This window comes from Sturnus vulgaris, chromosome 3, assembly GCF_052056855.1.
Source record: "Sturnus vulgaris isolate bStuVul1 chromosome 3, bStuVul1.hap1, whole genome shotgun sequence".
In the NCBI taxonomy this organism is placed as follows: Eukaryota; Metazoa; Chordata; class Aves; order Passeriformes; family Sturnidae; genus Sturnus; species Sturnus vulgaris.
Window position 1 is genome coordinate 111,634,974 of NC_142245.1, and position 17,640 is coordinate 111,652,613.

The 17,640-nt window shown below is 50.2% G+C and overlaps 1 protein-coding gene across 1 annotated transcript; it reads left to right on the plus strand.

Annotated features, from left to right (window-relative positions):
• Positions 1-14,384, plus strand: PAQR8 (progestin and adipoQ receptor family member 8). The gene is made up of 2 exons (XM_014872910.2): positions 1-106; positions 9,562-14,384. The coding sequence occupies exon 2, from the start codon at positions 9,599-9,601 to the stop codon at positions 10,655-10,657; it is 1,059 nt and encodes a 352-aa protein (XP_014728396.2). The 5' UTR covers positions 1-106; positions 9,562-9,598; the 3' UTR covers positions 10,658-14,384.
• Positions 14,385-17,640: the final 3,256 nt, after the last annotated feature.

The following is a 17,640-nucleotide window of genomic DNA, read 5'->3' on the forward strand; positions in this document are numbered from 1 at the left end:
CGCGGGGGCTCCCGGAGACGCCGGGATCGGCGGCGGCAGCGGGACAGGGCAGGGAGAGGGGACAGCGAGGGGACACCCAGGGGACACCCGGGGGACACCGAGAGCGGTGAGTGCGGCACGGGAGAGCGCGCATTGAGTGCGGGAGGTGAATGTGAGTGCGGGAGATGGAGAGCAGGCGCTGAGAGCGGGCACTGAGAGCGGGCACTGCGGGCGGGCACTACGGGCGATGCCATCCCCGCGGTCCCTCTCCTCTCCACTCGGGACATCCCGCCCAGGGTCCCCAGCCAGCTCCCGGTGCGGGTACGGCCGCTCCTGCATCTCCGCCGAGCCGGGAGCATCCTTCCGGGATGCCGGGATGGGTGCGGGGGGTGCTCGGTGTGCGGTGCCTGGTGCTTGCAGCACCCCTGGGATGCGGGAGGATGCGGGATCTTTCCCTCTGTGCCACGCACAATTGTGGGTCATCAAGCCGAGGTTGGTCCAGTGGTCAGGTGGGTGCTGGGGAAGAGTTTAAGGAAGGGAGGGATGATCAGGGAAACGCGTGTTTTGCCTTAAATTCCCCCGTTACCGGTATCTCAAGGGCTTCCTGAAGGAGAGAGTTGGGCAGTGGTTTTCCTCCGTGTTTGTTTGAAATGGCTGTGGGCGGATGTTCCTTGAATGACTTTGACACCCGGGGAGCTCTGGAGGCCAGGGGAAGGAGATGCATAGTTCAGCCGTGAGCTGAGAAAAGAAGCAGCTCCCGGTGTTTGCCTTGGAGCTGCCGCCCGCTCCTTGAAAAGACACGAGCTGGGGCGCGTCCCCAAAGGGTCACCGGAGGGTTGTTCCCTGCTGATCTTCTCCGGGGCACTTCGGGGTCATGTCTCCCCTATATCCCATTTGGATTTTTTCCTGAAAACACCACAAGCATCTCACTTTTTTTTTTTTTTTTTCTGGGGTATTATATTGTGGACAGTCTTAAAGTGTTCTGTTTTTCTTGGACACAAAAATATAGATATATAAGTTTGGGTAAACATCTAACAGTTGTTTGTTTAGTGTCAAACCAGTTCCTCACTGGCATGAGCAGGGTTGGGTATGGAGCATCGCAGTAGCTGTGCCTAGGTGGTTTTGACTGGGGCACACAGGTTTTTACTGGGATGGAGAGGTGCAGTTGTTGTGGGATGCTGTGGGATTGTGGCTTCAGGGCTGGGAAATGATTTACGTATTGCTAGCTGGAGGATTTTTGGGTGAGATGAGGCTTGGAGCAACCTGGTCAGGTGGAAGGTGTCCCTGCTCATGACAGGAGGGTTGGAACGAGATGATCTTGAAGGTCCTTTCCAACCCAAAACATTTTAGGATTCTAGGATGGCTTGCTGTGGATTAGGATGAGGAGGAGTGTAATGCTGCCCTGGCAGCAGTCGTTGAAAAAAAGCGAAGTTACAGAAAGATCAAGAAAAAGGATTAATCCAGTGGGTCTGAAGTCTGTTTTTGCCCTTTGCCAGGGCAGGGAGGGGACAGGCAGCCATGAATTCTGAATTCTAGCAGCAGACTGTGCTCTTGCCTTGGGATGCTGTAGTGATACGTGCTGCAAGCAATTCCTAGAAGCCCACTCAGGGCTCATCAAGCCAAACCACACAGTTGCACACTTCCTTCCACGCAGAGCAGGGGAAGGTGTGGGTTAACAGTCCTGCACCCTGCTGGATTTTCTGTTTCCTGGGCATTAATTGCTTTTATTTGTTTACGCTGAAGCTGCAGCCGCAGCCTGTGGCTGAGCAGAGGGCTGTGTCCCTGTGGATGCAGGGAGGGATGGCCATGCCAGCGAGGCTGGGGACAAGGGAGGTGCCACCACTGGGTCACGTGCGTGAGCTTGCAGCTACTTGCATGTTTTGAGTCAAGCACCAGCTTAATTTTTTATCTGCCAGTTTATGGGGTAACCCTTGCTCGTGGGGTCAGAGCAGTGGCCCTTTAATTGTGTAAACAGTTAATCATTAGTAAATTCCAGAAGAAGAAATACCCAGGGAGGCTGCTGGAGGCTGTGGCTGTACAGGTGCCATACCTTATAAGCTCCATCCTTCAGGGGATCATGGAATGGTTTGGGTTGGAAGGGACATTAAAGGTAATCCAGTTCCAACTCCCTGCCATGGACAGGGACACCTTCTACTAGACCAGGTTGCTCCAATCCCCTTCTAACCTGGCCTTGGACACTTCCAGGTTGTAAGGGGAAGCTTGCTCTCAGCTCCTTCCCACCCTCCAAGCCCCACCAAATCCTTGGGATTGGGTAGGGTTCTAAGCAAGTGAATGCAGCACAGCCTGCATCCCTTTTGTGGAGGGAATCTGCCATCTGGTTCTTCCTTGGAGCTTTGTAGCCCCCAGGAAAGGAATCACTTCTGTCACTGCAAACCTAGAACCTGGCTGGGAGGGGCCATGGGATTAAATGGGACGAAGTCCTGGATGGGGACAAAGATTTTTAGTGCAGAGGAGAGGAGAGCTCACAGCTCCACAGGGTTGGCACAGGGCTGCAGTGTCTCCCTGGCAGTGCCTCCTCTCTGCCCGCAGCAGCCGCAGGGCTCTGCATGATTTATATACATTTTTTTCGAGTGACCAAAGCTCTAAAATCCGCAGCCTTAAAAAAAAAAAGTTTTTGTGCAAGAGGCTTTTGTGGATGATAGCAAAGCTGAGCAGCCTCAGCCCAGAGGTTCTTTTGGGGGTGATTTGAACCCACAGAGAGTGGCCAGTGTGGTTTGGTCGCTCTGCCCGCAGGCAGATGGATCTGAGTACGGAGGGACTGGATGGCTTGTCGAGGTCTCTCTGTGCTAGCAGGAGTTCCCAGTTCTGAATCTGCACTGAAGGAAGATTAGTGCTGAAAGAAATTTAGGAAATTTCCTAAGTGGGATGCCGATGTGACAAATCCAGGCTTCTTTATTCAGTCAGTGCAGGGGGAAAACCCCCAGGCACTTTGCTGGCACAATTCCAGTTTCTGGAAATGGTCAGTCCCAGTCCATCAGTTATCCCTGCATGGCTGAATACAGCAGGCAGGGACTGGTGGGAGTGGCAGGACCAAAACCACGCCCAGGAGTGTGCCGACCCTTCAGCAACCTGAGGGTTATAGTTTGGGACTGTGTCCTGGTCTGGTTTGATTCCTGGTGTACTCATCCAGGGGTTTCAAACACACGTGGAATCCGGCCCCAAAGCATCAGGTGATGTGTTGGTTGTATGTGAAAACAGAAAGTGGTGAGTGGATCAGGAAAGCACAAGCAGAAAAGGATTAGTCAGATCAGGAAGAAAAGCTGCAGAATATTACCTCGCCCTTGAGCAAATTGTCATACAGAGGGAGTTGATTTGCTAGAGGAGAGAATTCTCAGCCACGGTCTGTGAGCAGAATTAGTGAATATTAACTGGTGCTGCAGGTCGGTTTCCTTTTTTTTTTTTTTTTTCTCAGGGATTATTGGCTGTGTTATCAGCAGCATCACCAAGATCTAACCCGGGCTAGGCATGAGGAAACTGCAGCTGTGCTATCACAGCAAACCAGAACTGTGCCATTCTCTAACATGGTTTGGGAGATAGCACAGTCCTGGAGTTGTTCCTGGCTGACAGTTTGTGTGTGGCCACCCATTTGAGGGGTGCAGTAGCACAGGAGTGGCCAAGCCAGCCCAGCTGATCTCTGAGAACCTGATGTTGTGAAAATCTACCCCCACCTTGCACATGGTGCTTGGACTCTCACAATAAAACCCCCAGCCTCATCCAACCTTTGGTTTCCTAACTTTGGGGTTCCATTCCCCTGCTTTGCTCCCTCAAACACCACAGGGCCTCGGGGGTGCCCCCCTCGTTGGGATGCTTTGTTGCAGGGACGTGGCATTTGCCAGCAGCTTTGTTTTGCTCTGTGCCCTCCGAGCACAGCGTTCCCTGCGCTGGCTCCACTGCTCTCATCCCCTGGCCCCATCCCAAAGCTCAGGCAACGCTGAGCCCATGTCAAGAGGCACTTGCTGCTCAGCACGGCTGGGCTGGCTGCTGGCCCAGCTCTCTTCCAGGCCAGGAATTGCAGGGGAGCTGACACTGCCATGGCTTCCATGAGGGATCCTGCCACCTCCCACTGGCTTTCATGGCTCGTCTCCCGGCATCACGGGACGCTCGTTTCCTGAGGAGTACAAGCTTGGACAAACCCTGCTTGGGCTGCATGCTCTGTGTATGTGTGTATAGAGAAGGGGAGAATTTGAGCCGTCTTCTTTTATTTGAAATTTTCCACGAGGTTATTTTGACCTTTTTTCTTAACAGATCAGGTTGGTTTAAGTCATGCCCTTCAGTAAATCACATGGCATCAGCTTTTACCTTCCAGAGCATCCCAACCTGTGCAGATCCCTGTTGGAGGAGTAACAGGAATTGAGCTGATGTAAATCTAATGGGGCACTTAAGTGCCTCGAGGGAAATAAAATCTTCTGTGCAATGCACTGCTAAGTAGTCCTAGCACTGCCCAGTACATTAAGAGCATGATATCTCGTTTCCATCAGGGAGATGAGGACTGATATCTCGATTTCATAGATGGGAAAGTGTAAGCCCAGTTTACAGAAGCCTCAAGCACCTGGCTCCCCTCTGTTTTTGGGGATTTCCACTTCTTTGATATTGGAGTGTAGATAAGTCCTTCATACCCTGCTACCTGCCCTGACAGGGCTGGTCCCTGGCACAAGCCCTCAAATCATGGAATCACAGAGTGGTTTGGGTTGGGAGGGTCATTAAAGCTTATCCAGTTCAACCCCCCTGCCATGGGCAGGGACACTTTCCCCTACCGAGGCTGCTCCAAGCCCTGTCCATCCTGGCCTTGGACTCTTCCAGGGATTCAGGGGCAGCCACAGCTTCTTTGGGCAACCTGTGCCAGTTGTAAATCCCATGTAAATCCCAGTAACTCCTTGTAGAAGGGATCTGAGCTCTGGGTGTTCCTGCTGCACTGTAGAGGAATGTTGGAACCTAAATCTGTGGCAGGAGAAGGAAGCGAGTAATACCAAGACTGCACAGGAGCTGCTGCTTGAGCCAGTCCATGGTCTCTTATTTTCTCAGTTCTGCAAGGGCATTTCCAAAACACAGGGCAGAATGGAATGGCTGGCACTGTGCTCCCAGGATGGTTTTTCAAAGTTTTCTCCAGCCTTTCAGAATGGTTTAATTACAGGAGGAGATGTTGGTGCTCAGGGAGGACCAGCCTTCAGCAGACAGGGTTTGGGATGGGGCTTATCCAGTGCATCTGAGCTGGGGGCAGCCTTGGAGCAGCCTCTTCCAGAGCTGAACTGCTCCCTGCCATCCTGGTGCAGTAGAAGCTGTGACACCAAAGTTAACCACATGTAGGAAGGAGTTAATAAATAATAAATAAACAATAAAATCCCAAGTTTCAAAATGACCTGGAGTCCCCCCAGGGACTTTTGCTCAACTGCCAGAAGAGAGGAATTGGGGCATTAATCACCTGCAGCTCTCCAAACCAGGCTTCTGGCCACTGCCGTTATTTTCATGCTGTCCACAACCACTTCTTTTTTTTTTTTTTACTGTTTTAAATGCCATGCATTTATTAAAGACTTCCCCAAAGCTGAGTACCCTCGGTCCTCCCTGCTTTGTTTACCAGGAACTGCCTTTTTGGGAGCCTTTGTAAACCTCTGATGCCTGAATACCAGTCTGCAAGCAAATCTATCACATTGATCCAGCCTCAGTCCCAGACAGTGAACTCGGGGGCCAGACCGGTGGGAAAATCGACTGTACACTGTAGGAAATTTTCTCATTCAAACCCTTCCATCAGACTGTGACCAAAAAGCAAAAGAGCTGGGAAAAAGCTCGGGTTTCCAATTACCCTCTTCAAAAGGGAGAGAAAAATTGGAACAGGATCGTTCACCTCCTGTGCTGGGAGTTTTTATTGTGGATGTAATGATCCAGCCTGGCCATCATCCACGCCCTCCTTCTCTCCTTGCAGCTCTCTCCCTGAACGATACTTGGTTGCTGTTAATTGGGAGCAGCCAAAATAACTGAATCCCCCGGAGATGGGGGTGAGGATGGAATCTCAACGAGACACCCCGCAGATGAATGTGGCTTTCAGCTGCTCCTACGCCTCCGTGAAGGGAAAAGAATAGGGGCTCTGTGAAAGTGAAACAGCCAGTGCTGACCTTGGGTTTCTGGGTCGGTGTATTTTTGTTGTTTTTCTTTTCTCTTTCTCTCTCTTTTCTAACGTTAATTGCTCGTCACTTTGTGCCATCACATGATCACTGGAAACTGCCAAATTGTTCTTACTCACTCATATCACAAGGTTTGAAATAAGCAGGCTACCGAGTTCCTGATTCAGTGCTGTTCAGCCCAGTATCAGATGTGTTTCTTGTGATTTCGGACTATTATTTTGACAATCTCTGTCCCTCGCAGCCTCTTTAAAACTGGCATTTTCCAGCTCTGAAAGCCTGCCTGGAATAATCTGTGCAGTCAGGGAGATGTGCAGTGCCCAGGCTCTCTGAGGTGATGCTCGCTGTGTGCACTGAGCTCTGGGGATGAGAGACTGTGGCAAAATCCTGGCATGAGCACGAGCGGTGCAAGCCGGAGCCAGGCTGTGCCTGGGACAGAAGCTGCCTGTCTCTCTCACAGCCTTGTCAGCATGCAAAGCAGGCAGGCCATGGACTGCATTCCCATGAATTCCTATTCCCAGGCTCAACTGCCACCCTCCCATGTGTTGCCTTTGCTCTTTACATGCAGTTTTCAGCAGGTTTCTCTGCAGGAGATGAGCACTGACTCTGCTCTCTGCAGGTCTCTGCTCTCTTGGTTTTCAATTCCCTTGTGCTGGGCTTCACTCTGGCATTACTGTGTTCTCCAAGATGTAAGGAACTTTAGCGTATCCTTTCTTCTTCTGCCTCACCATCATGATCATTGAGTCATAGAATCCCAGAATGGTCTGGGCTGGAAAGATAAATTTGTTCCAACTCCTCTGCCATGGGCAGGAAAAAATTCTTCCCTGTGAGGGTGGTGGCACAGTTTGCCCAGAGAAGCTGTGGTTGCTCCATCCCTGGAAGTGTCCAAGGTTGGATGGGGCTTGGAGCAACCTGGCATAGTGGAAGGCGTCCCTGCCCATTGCAGGAGGTTGGAATGAGATGATTTTTAACATCCCTTCCATCCCAAACCGCTCCACAATTCCATGATTTATGAATGAACTCCATTAGCTACAAGCAGCCACAATAGCCAGGCTGTACAGGGCAGAGTGAGTGTTGCCTCCTGTTCACACTGTGCCTTCATACAAGTGCCCCAAAGTCAAAATTTGGCTCACCTCCCTAAAGTTTGGCATGTAACTCCACAGGGATACACAACCTGCTGAGTAAACTGCATGTCTCATCATAGATCAGGACCCTGCAGACCCTGCAGACCCTTAAGAGAGAAACAAAATCTTTGTGAGTGTTCACAACATTAACTCCTCAGCAAGTGTGCTCTCTTCTTCAGCATTACACATCTATGAAATTAAAGCAGCATTTGCAGGAACCATTTTGCCTTCTGTGGCTAAGGAAGCTCCATCAAACACAGCAGACAAAGTGCCCTGTGGCAAACAAGGATAAAAACTCCAGCCTTGAGAGGTGCTAAGGGAGAAAGCGTAGGCAGTGTAGGGCAGAAAGAATATTCTGGAAAATGAAACCTAATTATGTCAACTCCCCTCTGCTAGAAAACAGAGGCAACATGAAAATATTTTGTCTCTTATCAGATGCTTTAGCTTTCTACAGGAAGTGAGACTTGCCACCTGGTTGAGAGTCTGCTCTGACTTTGCCCTTTGTGCTGCCTCACCCTGGGACTGCCAGGTCCCACCTCCCTGCTTCCAGAAAACTCTCTCATGGTGTTTAACACTGTTCTGTCCTCTGTATCACAGCCTAGCAGGGGCCACCCATCACAGAATCACAGACTGGTTTGGGTTGGAAGGGATCTTAAAGCTCTTTTAGTTCCAGCCCTGTGCCACGGGCAGGGATACCTTCACTAGACCAGATGCCCACACAAACTATTGGTGTCTCACCTCTTAACCCAGCTGGTATCTCATTAACAGAAGAAAAATCGGCTGTTTTCCACACTCAGGCAAAATACTTATTCGTGTTCTCTTTTTTTTTTTTTTGCTATCTCCATCCCCTGCAGCTCCATTTGTGTGCATATAAGCTTTAGGGACAGATTCTGCTCATGCAGACCTGTGTGTGTTGGTTTCACAGGAGTAACCAAAGCCCTGCACAGTCTGGCGGGGCCCCATCAGCACCAATTTTAGTTTAACATGGGCATTTGTGATGAATTCTCTTCTGTTTTGTATGACACAAACACCAGCAGGGAAGAGAGGTTATTGAGAAACAGGAGGTATAGGGAATTAATTTAACGCCAGGAGTTGTTCTCCACACATTAGGATCCTGCTGTGCCCTGAATCTGAATCTTGCCAGCTAGAGCTTAGCAAGTCTGGAGGTTACCAAGGAGCAGAGCAGGCACAGGAGTGCCCAGCACTGGGTTTGGCTGCTCTGAGCATCCAGGGGCTTCTCTGGCAGTCCCTCAGCATTGGCTCCATAGATGCTCCCAAAGCTCTGATGCTGTACCCAAACTGCAGCCAGCTTGGATGTGAAGCCTCTAATTTCCTCAGTCCTTCTCAGTCCTGATGCTTCTTACTTGTGGAGGGATGAGAGCTGCAGGTTTGGCACTGTGGATTTCTCCACTTGTCCCTCTGCCATTCTCACTACATGGGCAAGTTGTGTGACAGGGAAGCTTGAGTTTCCTTGCAACCTCCATGACTTGGTTGGGACACTCTTAACTCCTGTGTGGCCAGGCTGGTTATCCCTTAGATGAGTCATTTACATCCCAGTTTCATCCCTGAGCATTTTGTTCTGGGATAAGGGGTGAAAAATCACCTTCATAAATCATCAGATGCTTTCTTGCCAACTAACTGCTTCCTGCAGCCCCGTGTTGGCAGCTCCTGGCTCCTGAACATGCTCCAAGCTGAGTGCCTGAGGAAGTGGGGAGGAAGGGCAGGCTTGTGACATTGCTGTGCCCATCTGATGCAGGCTGACCTGGCTCTGCCATCTTCCTCTGTGCTCAATTTAGGTCAGGGAACACATACCCCTGGGAATCTGGTACTCCCTCAGACCCTACTCTAACTTCCCAGGAGATCTGGTACTCCTCAACTTGACAATATTCATAGAATCATGGAATGGTTTGGGTTAGAAGGGACCTGAAAGATCATCTTGACCCATGGGCAGGGCCATCCTCCACTATTCCAGGTTGCTCCAAGCCCCGTCCAGCCTGGCCTTGGACACTTTCAGGGATTCAGGAGCACCCACAGCTTCTCTGGGCACCCTGTGCCAGGGCCTCTCCACCCTCACAGGGAACAATTCCTTCAAATATCCTATCTATCCCTGCCCTCTGGCAGTGGGAAGCCACTGTCCCTTGTCCTGTCCCTCCATCCTTTGTCCCAAATCCCTCTCCAGCTCTCTTGGAGCCTCTTTAGGCACTGGAAGGTGCCCTAAGGGCCAGCATCTCGATGGTGCTGTGGTTAATCCCACTGTGAATAGCAGCATGCTCTTCTCCCCGGTGCACCACCATTAACATTTCCTCTTTCTCCCCTCCGCACAGGGCAGGAAGACGACGTTCCCTGGTGCGGGGCTGAAGGATGACAGCCATCCTGGAGCGGCTCAGCACGCTGTCCCTCAGCGGGCAGCACCTCAGCCGGCTGCCCCGGCTGCTGGAGGACGGCTTGCCCAAGATGCCGTGCACGGTGAAGGAGTGCGAGGTGCCGCAGCTCTTCCGCGAGCCCTACATCCACAGCGGCTACCGCCCCACGGGCCAGCACTGGCGCTACTACTTCCTCAGCCTCTTCCAGAAGCACAACGAGGTGGTCAACGTGTGGACTCATCTCCTGGCGGCGCTGGCCGTGCTGCTGAGGTTCAAGACGTTTGTGGAGGCCGAGCAGTTGCCTGTGGATGCGTGGTCCTTGCCGTTGCTCATCTTTGTCCTCTCCTCTGTCACCTACCTGACCTGCAGCCTCTTGGCCCACCTGCTGCAGTCCAAGTCGGAGCTGTATCACTACACTTTCTACTTCGTGGACTATGTTGGAGTCAGCATCTACCAGTATGGCAGTGCCCTGGCTCATTTCTACTACAGCTCTGACCAAGCCTGGTACGACAAGTTCTGGCTTTTCTTCCTGCCAGCAGCAGCTTTCTGTGGCTGGCTGTCCTGTGCCGGCTGCTGCTACGCCAAATACCGGTACCGACGGCCTTACCCCATCATGAGGAAGATGTGCCAGGTGATCCCAGCAGGGCTGGCTTTCATCCTGGATATCAGTCCCGTGGCTCACCGGGTGGTTGTGTGTCATCTGGGGGGCTGTGAGGAAGATGCTGCTTGGTACCACACTTACCAGATACTGTTTTTCCTTATCAGTGCTTATTTCTTTTCCTGCCCTGTCCCTGAGAAGTATTTTCCTGGCTCCTGTGATATTGTTGGCCACGCCCACCAGATCTTCCACACCTTCCTGGCCATCTGCACCCTGTCACAGCTGGAGGCCATTCTTTTGGATTACAAGAACAGGCAGGAGATTTTCCTGAAGAGACACGGGCCTTTCACTGTTTATCTCTCCTGCATCTCATTTTTTGGTTTGGTGGCTTGTAGTGCCATCACAGCTTACATCCTGCGACGTAGGATCAAGGCCAGCCTGGCTAAAAAGGACTCCTGAGAGTCACGGACGTGACAGGCATGACATCACCAGAGAAAGTCAAGAGAAAGGGCATAACATACTAGAGACATGACTGTCTTACTTGCCTAACATGCCGTGACTAACCAGGACCCTGGATTCAGATGGAGGGCTGGACACTTCATGCTGGATGCATTTTCACAGCAAGGATTGCCTTTTGCCATCCAGGGAGAGGACATGGAGTGTTTTAAGGCAGAACAAGTCACTGAACCAAGGATGCTGAAATAGGCAGAGGTTCTTGTTCATTCTGATAGAGCTGTGGGTGAGACCTTGCTGAAGGTCAGGGAGGGCAGCCTGGAGGCTGTGGGGCTGCAGAAGGGTGTGCCAGGGCTCACAACACTGTGAGGGCCACAGCTGGATGTGATGACCTCTCTGGGTTTTGCCATATCTGTGTGAGAACTGTTCCTATCAAAGGCAGTAGGAAGGTTTTGGGAAGTCTGTGTTTCTAGGGTTTGGGTATGAGGGCATGTGTGGCACCGTGGCTGCTAGAATCCTTTCACTGTTCCAGCCAGGTTCTCTCTGCACTCTCCTTGTCAAGTGTGTCAATGCCAGGTCACTTAGATGGCTTTGGGAAAACATCTTTGGAGATCCAGGCTCGACCTGGGGTCCTCTGGGCCAAACTGCATCTGTGTCATCTAGGGAGTCTGACCAACCTCTAGCAATGTCCATGAAATGTGGAATAACTTGGATGTGATCTGTTTGAAACAGGAAAGGCTCTGCTCCTCCAACAGCACTACTGTGGTCACGACCAAAAGGATGTGAAGGAGTCTTTATTCCCCTCTTAATGGTGCTTTGTGTCCTTGGTGAGCATTGGGAAAAACTGACCTTGAAGCTGCAGGGTTGCTGTTCTATGACCAGCAGGGTTGTGACTCTGGCATGTTTTTAACAGTATTAGATGAAGGTGGAACAGCAAAAGGCAGGAGCAGAGTGACAACATTAGGGTCCTGTACAACCTCAGGATGGGTTTGTCCTTGGGACTTGGTGATTCCTGTGTGGAGTAGCAAAGATAGTGGTCAGGGTCACTTAATGTCCATGGGTCACTCCTATCCAAGGCAACAAAGACTGGATTACCATGTCCCCTACTAGAAGAATCTATTCTGTGCTTGCCTTGGGGGAATATTGAACGTGGAGCCACCAAGGAGGTTTAAATCCTTGCTGAAACCAAGGAATCCATGGGATCTATCCCAGCCACGGATTTGTCTCACTGAACCCAAGGGCAGGCAAATGAATTGTGATTGCTGGTTCTGAGCAGGCAGAGTGTAGGACTGGGGATATGGTTGGTGAGGACAAGCACTAATTTCTGCACTTCATCTGTGTTTTAGCTCTTGAGGTGTGTGTGTGTTCATGTTCCATGTGTATGCATGGGATTTGTTATCCAGAAAGGCTTTGTTTTACGATTTTATATCTGCAGAGCCTCCTAGTTGGGTTAAGATTAACCTGAAGGAAACAGTGCTGTCCTGCTGGAGGAGCAAGGTGGACCAGATAACAGATTTGTTAATAGGTGGTGGAAAACGGACCTGTAAATAGGTACTTTGCTGGTCCTGTGTTTAGTAGGTAAGTTTGGAACTCATGGCCATATAGAAAATTAAATACAAAGGGAGAGGGAAATAAGTTTGGCGCATAGGAGAAGAAATCATAGGAAAGCCTTCAGGAGGTCATCAAGTCCACCCTTTCTCATCAGTCCTGGCCTCAGCTTAGAAATTAATTACTTAATTTCGTAGAGTGTTTTTGATGGTACAGCCATGCTGACCTAGCAGAAAATCTGCCTCAGGGGAGATGCCAAGCAGGGGTGGTCCCACTTGCACCTCATTGAACCTCTTCCCATGCACAGCTCATCTCACCACAGAGCAAGCCAGTGCTGGGAGAGGGACCAGTGGGAAACCAATCCTACTGAAAAAATGTCAGTAATTTTCAGCTGGTTTTAGCTCTGAGCCAGCTCACTTGGACAATGCAGCTGCTGGCAGGGAAGGGCTGGTGTGGAGGCCAGCAGCAGTTCCTCCTTGCATGGCAGCTGGCTGCTCAACTCACTCATCTGCACTGCTCCCTCCATGGCCTCTGGCTTTGTGTATGGGTCTCCTCCCAGTTTGAGAAAAGGCTTCCAGTGGGAGCAGCTTTTTCTCACAGCCTAATTTGCCTTGGTTTTGTGGTAGGTGAGGCAGAACAGGGCACTGGGTGTGGAACTGGCTGGATGGTATCAGTGGATTCCTGTGCGGAAACAGAAGTAAATCAGGCTGGTCCAGAGCTCATTTCTGGGATAAAATGGAGAAGGATTGGGCATGGCTGATAATAGCAAACCTGCTCTGCTGCTACCTGGAGTTACACTGGTACCAAAGGAAGGGATCACCCATGTGTCCCCTTCTCTGAGGGTTTGCAAACAGATGACATGCCCTGCCCTTGTCGAAGGAGAGTGAGTACGGTAATTCCATCTTGTTCAGGGAGAGGAGCCCACATGGCTCTTCCATCACATCTTTCAATTACATTTCTCCTCCCTGGCTGAGCAGAAGTGACAGCAGAAGTGACAGTTCTCTGGAGCAGTGGTGTGACAGTGGAGGTGTTTTTGCACTCTCCCACGTTTCCCCTCAGGTGAAGCCGCTCCCATCTCTGCCTGGCCCTGCACTCCCACCTGGAGCCGACCTCCTGGTTACGATGATGGGTGGAGTGAGCTGGGATCTGCAATGCAGATCTGTGCTGCTGTGAGGATGCGCCCTTGTGTCACAAGGGGCTCACCAACACTGGAGCTTCCTTCATCCCTGTCTCCATCCTCCTCCTTTTCCTCCAACCAGCTTCTTTCTTTCCTTTATCCCCAGACTTCATCCTTGTGCCTTATGCACCTTGCTGCCTTCCTGGGCAGACTCCACATGCTGCAGTCTGCTGGATCTCAGCTGGGAAGTGGCTGTGGAAGCTTTGCCAGTGATCCAGAGGACACCAGAGCTGGATCTGGAAAAAGCCAAAGTGCTGCTGTAATAAATGCTCAGCTTATCTGAGCCCCCCAGGACCTTCTCCTTGGGCTCACTGCTTGGAGCAGGTCTCCTCCATCCTGGTGCTCTTAAGGAGGCATGCCTGGGAAGGATGGACCAGTGTGGCCAGGCTTGGTGAAGAGCTGACCACCAAAGGCTGAGCACACCTGAGATCCCAAAGGGACCGAGGTCACAATCCTCTCCCTCAGGAATCTCTGCTCCTGAGGTAGTATTCCTTCAGATCTTGCAAACCAGGACAGCTTCTGAGAATTCATCCCAATGTGCCTTGTGCTATTCCTTTTGGGGATTAATCCTGAAGGAACCTGAGGAACAAGAGCAGCCTCTTTGCTGTCTGCTGGTCTATGGTTGCTCTTCACAGCCAATTCCCACTGACAGGATTTGCTCACTGTACAGAGCAGGAGGGGAGGATGGAGACAGGTGCCTTCAATTTGTATTTATGCCTAATTTGTGTAACGAGGCAAGGACGGGTTCCTCATGTGCCTTGCAATTTACATCTTTTACTGACAAGATTATTTTTAAGCACTGTTTGTTACTAAACAGAAGTACAAAAGAGTTTGTATTTTTTTCCTTTGGGAAACAGGGAAGGATATGTGTGTTCCTTATTAACCATCCCCTTCCCAACTCCCATCTGCTTGTATTGTTGAAAACATTGACAACATTTTAAGCTTTGTACTGTACTGATCTTTATTTCAAAACTTAAGTGGAAAAAAAAATCTGTGAAAGCAAAACAATTGGTGTGGTGTGAAATTCCCAAATGCACAACTACAGAAGGTTATGAGTCATTAGAAAGAAAAGGGGATAATAATTACAGAGAGGATATATTAGAGTGATAATAATTACAATAATGAACAATAAGATGTGGTTTTATCTGTGCAATCTCAAAGCACTTTCAAGGTTTCATGATACCTACTGGATTTCATTCCCATTCCACAGGGTAAGTGCAGAACAGATGCCTTGACACTGATTAATTTTAGTTCATCATCCACAATCACAGAAGGGTTGAGTTTGGAAAATATCTCTGGGGCCACTTGCTCCAACCCTCAGCTCAAGCAGGTCCACCCAGAGCTGGTTACCCAGTTCCATGTCCAGATGGATTTTGAATATCTCCAAGGATGGCGACTCCATCACCTCTCTGGGCAACCTGTGCCAGTGCTCAGCAACCCTCACAGTAAAAAAGCTTTTCCTGATGCTCAGAGGAACCTCCTGTGTTCCAGTGTGTGCCTGTGGCCTCTGGTCCGGGCCCTGGGACTTGGCACAGAGCCTCGCCCTGTCCACTTTGCACCCTCCCTTCACGGATTTATATACACCTATAAAATCCTTTAAATACTCCCTGACCCGATCCTCTTCCACCACGGTACATATTCCTTGCTGCAGCCCTTCCCCCTGGTCTCAGGGGACCAGGGATTTCTGAAGGCTGGTAAAGACTGAGGTGAAGAAAGCTCTTCCATGTTCTCTGTAGCCAGCTGCCACATCTTACTGAGCAATGGGCCCACAATATTTTCCCTATTCTCCCTTTTGTCACCCTACAGAAACTCTTCTGCTCATCTTTGGCATTCCCAAACATATGCCAGTTGGACTTTGCCTTTCCTCATCCCCACACACTCTGTAATAATATTATAATGTCTCTGTATTCTTTTTTCTCTGTGTCCTTGTTTTCACCTTCTCTCTGCTGCTTCTGTGTTTGAGTTTTTCCAGGAGCTCCCTGTTAATCCATGTAACCCTGCTGGCATTTTTGCCCAGCTTCCTGCTCATCAGAATGGACTCTTCTTGAGCTTGGCGATGACTTTTCCCAGGCCTCCTTCTCCTGGGCACTCTACCAAGGGGATAGAGGCCTTTGAAGAGACCAAAGTCTGAAGTCTAATGTTTGATGTTTACCCTCCTCCCTTCCTTCAGGATGCTGAACTCCACCAGCCAACTCTGCCTTTGACTCCCACATTCCCAGCAAACCATGGCTGGTGAGTCTGATGTCCAGCAAAGCACCTCCTTGTCGGCTCCTCCATCACTCAGAGGAGGGAGTTACCAGCACGGCATTCCAGAAACCTCCTGGACTGTGAATCACAGAATCAGAAGGGTTTGTGTTGGAAGAAGAGATCTTAGAGATCATCTCATTCCAACCCCCTGCCATGGCCAGGGACACCTTCCACTATCCCAGGTTTCTCAGGGCTCCATCCAACTTGACTTTGAATGTTTCCACAAAGGCTTTCACAAGCTTCTCTGGACAACCAGTGCCAGGGCCTCACCAACCCCACACTAAATAATTTCTTCCTAATATCCAATATAAATCTACTCTCCCGCTTCACTTTGAAGCCATTCCTCTTTGTCCTGTCACTACATGTTTTTGTAAATAGTCCCCCCTCCATCTTTCCTGTAGGTTCCCTTCAGGTACTGGAAGACTGGAATTAGTTATCCCGAAGCCTTCTCTTCTCCAGGATGAACAATCCCAATTGTCTTGGCATTTCCTCTTTGGAGAGGTGCTCCATCCCTCTTTCCTTGTCCTTCCAGCAGGTATCAGGGTGGCTGAAGTCCCCCATGAGGAGCAGGGCATGCAAAGAGGCAACTGCCCAGTACAGCATCATCCAAACTGGTTATCCCTTGAGCCTTCCCCCGTAAGCTCTCTGTTGGCTAATCATCCACGCAGAATTCCAGCCACTCCAGCTGTTTTCTCACTAAAGGGCAGCTCCTTCTCCTCACCTTTTTGACTTGTCTGTATCCCTCCTTTGCAACACTCAGGTCGTAGGAGCCATCCCACCACACCTTCGTGATCACAGCCCTGCAGATGCACCCAGGTCTCTGACTCGTCATGCCCAGTCCCCACACTGCTGATGTTGTCTAAACACACTCCAGAGAGACACCCCAGCACACTGACTTCCAAGATTTAGGGATCCCAGTTTTAGGGATTTCTCCATCATGGTGTTTTGTTGATTTTCTGATCCCTTTCTGTCATATCGCTCCAGGTCCTCAACTCATCAGCCTTATCTGGGAAGGTTGTGTCTGATCACATACATAATTCATCAATTTTCCTGAATTTCAGAACTTAAAACCTCTAGAATATCTTCTATTTTTCCTTCCCATAACCAATAATCATTGTTTCTTAAAATAGCACGCAGACCAAGGCTTCTGCAGGTTGTGTTTTTACCCACCAGAGGGCGAGTTGTCTCCATCTGTGTCCTCCAGTGCCACGAAAGCAGAGCCCGATAAAGAAGTCTTTTTCCCTTTCATGACCAGATAGCAGGGACGTGGGAAGCTAAAAAGGCTCATCTTAACCGTGGCAAGTCAGACTTGTCTGCACAGAAGTTGTCAAGGCTGAAGCTTAATCCACATCTTCACTTTAATTCCTTATTCCTCATTTCTCCTCTCTGCTGCTTTACAGTCACTATTCCTAAGCACCAGCTTCTGCTGTGGCTTTTCTTCTTCTTCCTTCTGTGGAATTCCAGAATGGTTTGGCCTGGAAGGGACATTAAAGACAATCTCAATCCAAACTCCTACCATGAGCAGGGACACCTTCCATTAAACCAGGTTGCTCATCTTGGTCTTGGACACTTCCAGGGATTGCACAGCCACAGCTTTTCTGGGCAACCTTTGCCAGGGCCTCCCCACCCTCACAGGGATGAATTCCTTCCCCATATCCCATCTAACCCTGCCCTCTGGCAGTCTAAAACCACTGCCTCTTCTCCTGGCACTTCATACCCTTGTAAATAATCCCTTTTTGGCTCTTCTGGAGCCCCTTTAGGCAATGGAAAGGACTTTCCAGAGCCTTCTTTTCTCCAGGCTGAACATGCCTAGCCTGCCATTTTTACAGGCACTCTGCCACACAGCCTTGTCACAAATTTGTAGTCACTCTCCTTGAGGATGATCTTTTGAGTTTCCTTCTCTGAGACAGGTCCCTTTCCCTGTTAAATGCTGCCTGGGTATTGCAGCTTGAAAAATCAGAGCGAGGGCTTGATCAGGGTCCTGCACCTGGGTCTAAGTCAGCCCTCACACCAGCAG

Excerpts from the sequence above, each read along its gene's own strand:
- PAQR8 (XM_014872910.2), top strand. The coding sequence starts at position 9,599 with ATGACAGCCATCCTGGAGCGGCTCAGCACGCTGTCCCTCAGCGGGCAG.